The sequence below is a fragment of the Egretta garzetta genome, unplaced genomic scaffold (genome assembly GCF_000687185.1).
Source record: "Egretta garzetta isolate BGI_Z169 unplaced genomic scaffold, ASM68718v1 scaffold304, whole genome shotgun sequence".
Lineage (NCBI taxonomy): Eukaryota > Metazoa > Chordata > Aves > Pelecaniformes > Ardeidae > Egretta > Egretta garzetta.
This window is the reverse complement of record NW_009259421.1, coordinates 289,031-298,803: the sequence shown is the minus strand read 5'-3', so window position 1 is coordinate 298,803 and position 9,773 is coordinate 289,031. Positions and strand designations below refer to the sequence as shown.

The following is a 9,773-nucleotide window of genomic DNA, read 5'->3' as shown; positions in this document are numbered from 1 at the left end:
CTGTAATGATTTCTTGATGTAAAGGGCAACGCCTCCGCCCCTCCTTCCTCGCCTGTCCCTTCTGAACAGCCTGTAGCCATCAATAGCTACATTCCAGCCGTGGGATTCGTCCCACCAAGTTTCCATAATAGCAATCAGGTCGTAGCTTTCTAGCAGCACGATAGCTTCCAACTCCTCCTATTTGTTTCCCATGCTGTGTGCATTTGTATAGAGGCATACATGATCAGTTTTCTGGTTGAAGATGTCAGTGGAGTCAGTTTTGAGGATGAACAAACAGAGGAAGTGCCCAAGAGCTTGGAGCAGGCTGCAGGGATGAAGCCCCATGAACGTATGGAAAGTACGAAGGACCAACCCCTCGACCTCTGCCAGAGATCCCCATAAATCTACTGCTGGCTCCCTGTGTAAACCAGTTTCAGAGTCCAGGGCTCTAGATGTAAAAATATATATCCTCCTACAAATGGGAAGAGCCCTCACAACCTTACATTTACAGTCAACATTTAAAAACTCCCTCAATAGTAAATAAAATTGTAATTTGGTATGTAGTCCGTGTTTTGTTTTGAAATAACAGCTGTTCTACAATAACGGTCCTACAGGATGTATCTAATGATTCAACTATTCATTTCTGCCCTTTTAGCTAAATAGCCCTTTTCCACCCAATGCCACTCCCCATGGCAGTCAGAATTGTCATGGTTTTCAGATGGTAAAGCTTAAAAAAAAATGCGCATGATAACAGGTATTTGCTGACTTGGTGACTAGTAACTCAAACACATGTAGCCACTCTATAAAGGGAAATCCAATAGTATGTTGGGTAAACAACAGAGACGTGCGCAAACAGGGGAAGTTTTACTCAACAACCTAATGTTACATTCTGTAACTCTCTGAGATGTTTCCTTATTTTTGCAGGACTATGACAGGAATGTTTACCTCTGCCAACATGCCATCTTCAGGCTTTTTGGTGAATAATGGTCCGTTTTGATTTCTGTGTGGACTTTTAAAATCAGAATTTGACGGAAGAATGGACCCTCGACCCCACGTAGTCCTTGGATGCACCAGAAGAGATCACCCACCAAAGAAACATCCCTTTTTTTAGCCTAGGCTGATTAGCTTCCTGTTAGAGCATCTTAAAGACATCTCTGACCCTGCTGGGAAGGACCAAGCCACAATAATGAAGTACCGCTTTGCTGAAGGGTGATTTTACCTCCACCTCCCTACCGTGAACTTTTTTGCAATTACATCTGAAGCACTCAACTTCTCCTTTTGAAAGGAGGCTGAATTATACTGTCAGTTGATTAGGAAATTACTGAAGTTTCCACACTTGAAACCATGTACAATGCACTTAGTATGCAGGAAGTTTAAGTTAATAAGTGCCCCGAAGGCATGACATAAAGAACAGCATTTCTGCTATTGTTCAAAATCCAACAGTAAAGCTTTATCACTTCTTCATTACAAACCCGACATACGGTTCCATGTAATCTGTTATTTTCAATCCAATTAGTGATTAAAATGTAACGGTGATTTAGACAAGAAACGAGTTACTAATATCAATAACTAGCTCTGTCACAGGAGTTAAATATTTCATGGCATGTGTAACGCTGACTGATCTCAGACAAGGTACAGCACAGAACTGTGAGTGAAGGATGGAGGAACTCTCAGCTACAAAACAACCCTCATTTTAAGAAACAACTTGACCATTTTATATGGAAGAAGTTTACCATTTCTAATCCCAGGCGGTATAGCTGCTAACCTAAGCCAAGAGCTAGCAAATACTTCCCTGGGAACTTAACCAATAGTATTTAGGAACACTAGGACATATATAATTTTGTTTATGTGCAAGTTGTACGGAAAGCTGAGAAATAACACAGTATGGTACTCCTATAACGCACGACAAGACGCATCTCACACGTTTTTAAGTCCTGCATCTTAGCCGTGCAAAGGAGAGGATGCTGCAGAGACACTGGCACAAGCGCTGCCCGGCTGTGTTGTTGGTATCGGGACACAGGTGACCTTACCTATTTTATTTAAATTGAGCATGGTTTTAAGGTTGCCGCCAATTGGTTTTTGCTAGGCAGTAACTGGGAATCTCACAGATACTGCTTAATCCTATGTTTATTTGTATTACAATTAAAAAAAAAATAAATTGAACTTACTTTGCTCTGGGTTGATGTACTAATCCTGGGATCTCTTTATTAGATTTAAGTCTTGCATTTGAACTGGCACTTTTTTCCTGAAACACACAAAAAACACACAACAGATATACCATCAGTATCTATGAAGCACATAAATAGCAAGAGGCGTTTGTCATCAAGGTGTCACACTGCGCTGGGTTCAGGCTCTTCTACCTGTACAACCAAATGAGAAAAGCTTATCAAAAACAAAATTAAAGGCAACACAATTGATGCAATGACCCCGAGCGGGCAATTTTTAAATCAGACACAAGGGGCCCAAGGAAGCAAACCAGAATATGTTTATAGACAAGAACATAACCATGTCCTCCTCAGAGGACCAGAGCCATTAAAAACATCTTAAAAAAGGCTTGGGGAGGGAAAAGAGTTTTGTTGAGAGCCAGCACTTCAAGGTAACATCTTGTCCTCATGCCAAAACCTGCTGTAAACCAAAGCTTACTGCACACACACGAATCTATTGTCTGCAGAAGCCCGGAGAAGGATACGGTCCCTTCCAGATCTTCCCAGCGCTGCGTGTTAGGGAAAGCTGCTGGTGCAGATGGGAGAGAGCTGAGTCAAATCTTACAGCTCACCCGCTCCACAAATCCATCTGAATTTCTTAGGCACGTCATGCCCATGACAATTTAAGAAATGTAAACCCAAGAATTAGTGCTTTTGTGGGTAATTTTGGTGGTTTTGTTTTGTCTTATTTAGTCTTTGAATGTCTGAATCACACAACATGATTTTTAAGAGGGCTACTAAATCACTGAATTTAAAAAAAAGAGGCTGTCTAGCAGTTAATATTTTAATGAGTAATTCTACAAGGGCTGTAAACATCAACTGCCTCAGCATATTTAACACTGTTTAATGCATTGCTTCTAGTCCTCCCGAACAGAAAACGGTGTCTTACATGAAAATAACAGTGAGAGAGAAACAAGCCTTCCTTCCAAGCCTTAACAAACATCTCTGTATCATGATCCCATGATGTCAAGTCAAAGCAGCAGAACAGAAGACGAAACCACTTGCTTTCAAAGCATCTTCTAGTTTTAACAGTGTTAACTGGGGATGACTACGTACATGCACATTGCGTGCGTAGTGGACATGCATGTACATAGTCACACAACTCATATGACTTGATGTATGACTCATACAACTGCCAAGCAAGCTCATACAACTGTCAAGCAAAATGGAGGGATAGGTCTCACGGAGAAGACACCGAAACCAGAAATCAGCTAAATTCCAAACTTGTGCACCAGGTGAGCCTTTATCCTCAAGTCTGCTCCACCAGTTCACTTGCCACAACACAGAGGCAGAAACTGGGAATGATCCACACTGCACGTCTGGGGTGGCACACCTGGATGGTCCAGCAGTAGGCACCTTCTGCAGCCATAACACCTCCTGCCCACCTACTGCAACACAAGGTGAATTTTGGGCTATCTTCTGTCTCTACACACCAACACCCTGGAGGCACAGACTTTTCCCCACCAAAAAACCTGCTGCATATCCATTGCCTCAGTTAAAAGGGAAGGGAAGCTCTGATTTATAGTTCCTGTGTTGGGAACTGTGATAAATCACGGTGGTGCAAACCCGGCTTTCCACACCTTTGCTTGTGGATTGGCGTCAGTGCAGCTCTATCAGTAGCTGGAATCAACACAAATCCCAGCTTAAAAAAAATTCTGTCACTTGGGAACAAATAGAAAGACATAAGGAAAATATAGATTGCCTTCTCTCTGGGGGTCCCAAAGCAATATTCAAAATATTAACTGACTCACGCAGGAAGACAGAAATAAAATTCCAATTTACTTGAACTCAAGATCCCAAAATTCACTCTTTGCCTCCTATTGCTTCTAATAATTAACACACCTCAATTACCCACAACTTACAATTCTTCCATTTAATCAGAGTATGCTACCTTCTCCATCTGTTGCTCAGCAGGATTTTTTTTTGAATGAACAGAAAAAAAGGAGTTAAGAGAAAAATAAAGCCCAACCAGGCCTCGAAATGGCTTGTTGCTTTGTTTATAGCTATTATTTACAGCATGGTATTTCATTACATGGACCAAAATACTGGCTTTGATAAAAATAGATAGTAAAATATAATTCTTCCAAATACAAACAAATAGAATATTTTTTCCCGTCACTTTGAAGAAAAACTGATTAATCAGAAATTAATAGTTTGGATTCTAATATTGAGATTACAAAGAAACCTGAAATGCTTTAACGTAGTCAGATTGCTCTTCCAGGCAGACTTGACTTTGGTTGAAGGGTCACTTCTGTCAGTCTAACCTCATTTTCTCCCTCATTTAACATCAAATAAGTTACGGTGCATCAGCAGAACCACAACTCATTTTAGAGTCCTAACCTGTTGCAAATAGAAATTAAGAAGCAAAAGTTTTGTTTTTAATCTAGCTCTGCTTATAAGGGTTATTTAAAGGCGATGCACTAAATGATGTCTCACACCACAAGCTTAAAAGTAAACCCTCCAGGATGCTGTACTCAATAGCAGCATTAGGTGGTCTATAGTAAAAAGGTGAGTAGCGGACATTTTACTGCCCATTATTTTGCAATTAATCATTATCAAGGTAAAGCTGCCATCCAATTAAGGTGATTTCATTTGATAGATTTGTTAATTATTGTTAATTCCTCCATAAAGGATGCACCGTATCAGAATTTCAGGGCATTAACAGATGGCAGTGACTCCACTGCCAGATGCTATTAACACAGCAACAGCCACTACTGCCATTATAATTAAATATCTGTCAACATTTCCCTTGATGCCTCCCCTCTTACAAACCCATTTCGAGAGACATGTGAACTTCATTTGAAGTATTTTGCTTTTCTTCATAAGACTGCCACAGATGGACTCAGGTAAGCTGCTAAGAGTCCTTCTCAACTCTCTTAACACTCACGGCTTACTAGAGAAGGGCTGGTTTTTAAGAGATGCTTCTGTAAGTGCTAACATATTTTATGAAGAGACTATATAATATTTTATGCATTTTTTAAATTTATTAAATTGGCCAGAAAGAGATCATTTAAAGATGACAGCAGCAAAGCTAGTACCTAATCTAATGGCTAATTTTCATTAACTTACAGTCACATTTTGGTCTTTAATTGTTTTTCCTCTAAAGTTACAATAATTAAATTAATACAAAACCAAATGGGGAAACCCCCCATAAAACAGTAGAAGTTAGTGTAAGTGGAATGGGGTTTTTAGTTTCAAGGCTGGTTTTTGTTTAATTTGGAAAAGGCTGAAGTATCCAACTTGCAAGTGCACCTTGGAGCCACCGATGTTTGAAGGTGGTACACTCCCCTAAATCAGTATAATTTTTAAGATTAGTTTGCCGCTGTAGATTTGCTACTAAAATATATTGAAGTTGATAGATACATCAAGGGTCTCTCCAGACACTGATCACATTTTACTCAATATTGGTAGTTTACAGCTATTCAAATATTTATAAAATTATATTCCTGATTTATATCAAGCTGACACTTCTCTTCAAAGGAGCCCCACAGAGCCCTTCAAACTGCATTCTGGAGCCATCTAATTCATCATTAAAATAATTTAGGGGAAAAATGAAGTATTTATTTTCTTTTTATACCATAAACTACTCTTTAAAATAACTGTATTTGAAAAGAAAGAAACCAAACGCATCAGTTAGAAATGGCATGAAAGATGAGATGTAAAATCCCAGTATGCCAGCCCAGCACTTTTCACCTCCCTCGGTTATGAGGACCAGCCTCAGGTAAAAATATTTTACATGGACTGTCTTGATACATCAAGGTGAACAAGGGAGAAGTACTGACCTATGAGATTTTACTTGAGTTTCCTTGCTTTATACATACATGAGCATTTTTTTTTTTGTATTATCATTTGGCAGGAAGAGAGCCTCTTTCTTCTTTCTCTAGGTATCTGGAAGCAAAACCACCTGAAAATGTTATTAAGGGTAACTTTATAACGAAGGGGCAAATCAAGCATTGAAAAATCACAGATGCTGCTCAAAAAAGATTACTCTTGGATACAGCTTCATCAGAGGAAGCAGATAATCCCTGCCATAATGTGCATATGCATATACATTGTACTGTCCAGAAGGGGGTCTAGGGCACACTCTGTGATGAGGCAGGGTACAGTATGGATCATGTGCATTGGATGGGGCTAACAGAGTCCATTGTCCATTCTCATCCTCCTCTTGGGATCCTATGCATGGCATGAGGGATGATGAAAATCATGGACCCATCTGACAGATGTGGGTGCCTGCACAGGCTGAGCCTTGGAAACCAGGCTGGAGAGGAACTCTGTTTGCATGCACTGAGCACCAGATAGTGTGCTCCAGATGCATACAGGCTCCAAAATAAACACTGGACTCTAAGGCCAGGGTTTAGTAATGAATGTAACCTTCATGGCACACACACAAAGAGAGAGGAAGAAATAGATGCTCATGGTGAGAAAACACCTAAGAAAGACATTATCATCACAGTCACCAGAAGGACTCCTACTTTCCCAAAATAAGTCTTTCTTAAAAGCAACCTTCTACTGGCAACAGTCATGAGAAGAGCCAATTTTGGAACAAACTCCCCTGATCTCTCCAATACACCTCCCAGGTGGCTGCAGTCATGTAGACTCCTCAACACACAACTGCAAGACAAGTCAATGGGTGCTAGCACCACTCCACTATTGACGCCAGTCTTGCCCTGGGCTCCTAGAAAACATCCTTTGTGATCCACCATGGGGACTCAGTTTTAAGCAGCACCTTGTAACTGAGGCACCTGAGGCAACAACAATGTTCAGCCTGTCCATTTGACCAAGTGCTGCCACCCTGCCACCTGGAGCACCTCAATCTTCAGAATAAGGACTTGAAAACATGGCTGTCATTTGCGGATTTGAACGAAGCTTGAGGTCGTGTTTCACAATAAAATCTGTTTTAAATCACAGAATCATAGAATCATTTAGGTTGGAAAAGACCTTTAAGATCATCAAGTCCAACCGTTAACCTAGCCACTAACCAAGTCCACCACTAAACCATGTCCCTGAGTGCCACATCTACATGTCTTTTAAATACCTCCAGGGATGGGGACTCAACCATTTCCCTGAGCAGCCTGTTCCAGTGTTTGACAACCCTTTTGATGAAAAAATTTTTCCTAATAAATGGAATAATTTAATAAATATTATTGCTGTATCAGGCCAAGATTTCCTCAACAAAGCATGAAGGATTTGCCCATGATGCCTTACCCCTAATAAATCTCCACCCTTGGAGATGTCTAAAAGCTGTCTGGACTTGGTCCTGGGCAGCCAGCTCTAGCTGGCCTTGCTTTAGCAGGGGGGTTGGACCAGATGACCTCCAGAGGTCCTTTCCAACTTCAACCAACCGTGATTCTGTGATAAAGTATCTTTCTTAATAAATCGGACACTGGAAAAAGATTTTGAGTAGGTTTGTTGAGTTTTATCCTCAAGTCACACTGGGAGAGACTGAAGCCTGAAGACTTCAGGCCCAAATCGTGGTCATTCAGGCATGCAAAGGGAAGGCAGAAGCAGACACACTGCCTGGCATTTATTTTGGAAAAAAATCAGATTCTGCAAACCTGGCCAACATCACACTGTGAGTCTACACTGATGCCGGGAGTATAACTCAGGTTTGGCAGAGGAAAATCCTGTGCTTTCATCAGAGGTCCATGGTTTTCTCAAATTTGTTCCAGAGGGCAGGCCTCATCCTGAAACAAGTCACTTAACAGAGCTCCTCCTTCCCCTGGATATTAATGGGAAATTTTGCTCTAGTGACCCCAGCTCCTGAAATACAATAAGGAAAGCACAAAAAAAATTTGGAAAGCACAAAAAAAAATATTTAAAATTACTTGAAATGGGATAGAAAAAAAGGAGGAAAAGAGAAAGGTACAAATTCTGAGCAGCTTTCTACAGCTTACCAGAAAGGCATCTATACATTGCAGTCTGAGAAATCTGATAATGCTGCTTTCACTGTTTGTTTACCAATCATACACACATGCATGCATGCATACACCAATGCATCTTGCCCAACAAGACCTGGCTTAAAGTCAACAAGAGTCTTTCAGTTGAGTGCAATGTGGCTTTCAGCAAGGCCTTCAAAACACAAAAGAGAAAAGCTTGTTGTGCTTGTACAAAATAAACACAACCTACACAGAGATCCTTCACCAGGCTCTAAAGAAGCCAACACAGAAATTCAGGGCAAGTTGAGTGAGAAGAACGAAATGACACTACAGGATAGTATGGATGACAAGGAACTGGGTGAATCATGGAGAGCAAGAAAAAAAGGGGGGGGAAGAGAGACTAACTGAGAACATGCTACAGAATCTGAGAGCAGTTTAAACTGAGCCTAATTTAACCCGCCAAGGGAGGAAGCAAACAACCTCCTCGCAGAGTGTGGTACTGGCTGGAGGCAGGGTAACAAACTTGCTCTGTCAGCAAGTTTGGCCCCATTTCTTGCCCCATTGTCTCTCCAGTATTGAGCTCCCTCTCCAAGGACATCCAATCTGAGGTTACTTGCTTCTTTCTTTTCAGGTTCCCACCTGGTCTGCATTTTTTCTTGGAATAGCTGTTTGCATATCTGGCTGAAAATAAGATGAACTGATGCAGTAACTAATTTCTAGTTGTTTTTCTAAATGCCTTTGAGAAGTTAAAATCGGGTGGGTGATTATTAGAACACCTAAGATGCCCATTAAACTCAACTCAGGCTGCAGGATCTCAAAAAATCTGAAAAATCCAACCAGAAGTGTAAAGTTGGAAAAAAAACCAAAAAAAAACCAAACAGGAAGGAAAAAGCTCTCTCTGGACAGAGTTGCAGGATGTCTGCAGTATCTAAATATAGTTCACCCTCAGCCAAAGTTACTGGTCTTTGACCAAGAACGTCATTAAAGAGCAGGGAAAAAGAAAGAGAAGGGAAATTCCCACCACTAAAGGGTTTTCGAAGGGCATTAATATTTACTAAATCTAATAGCTACAACTTTTTAAGCATCCCCATCAGCTTTTCAACTCCTCCTTCCCTGTCAATATTAGAAAGTCTGGACTTAGTGGTTACGGTACTTCCAATTAATTCTGTCAAGTAACCAAATACCAGGAAGGCTGCAGATGAACTGAAACATAGACATGGGAGCAGCTGGCACAACAACAGGAAATTAAGGCAGGTAAACAGATGAAATTACAAATAAGGAACATAAATGATAAATAAGTATGACCAAGAAATCCTCTAGGGAAACTCTTACCTGCACCTTGCCATCCTGTTCCCTTTCACAGCTGTATCACCCTCCGCAGAGATTAGACATTTGAATCTGCTCCTTTCTATACACTTTGCAACACTGAGGTCCAAAAAAATGTTTATTTCTATCTCAAAGATTGCTGCAGATAGACTGCTAAACTTCAAGATGTCCACTACAGAAAATGAGGAGTGCGATCACTAGAAAAATGCCTCTGTTCTGAAATACAAGGTTTACACTGCCCTAAAGATCACTGTTTCCTGGTTCCTTCAGCCTCAGTGGTACTCCGAAAGGTCATCCAGGATAAGAAAATGAACATCACAGACATAAATAAAGCCAAAACACCTGCATCCATAGTGCTTGCATGAAGTTGCATTTCAAATAGGAAATT

General features: G+C 40.7%; 1 protein-coding gene across 1 annotated transcript in view; it reads right to left on the bottom strand.

The window, feature by feature from the left end:
- The window catches only part of CUNH1orf21 (chromosome unknown C1orf21 homolog), an 84,159-nt gene that overhangs the window by 15,111 nt on the left and 59,275 nt on the right, over positions 1-9,773 (bottom strand). Inside the window, exon 3 of the mRNA XM_009636898.2 lies at positions 2,148-2,224. Coding sequence (XP_009635193.1) covers positions 2,148-2,224 — 77 coding nt within the window. The remainder of the gene's footprint in view (positions 1-2,147; positions 2,225-9,773) is intronic.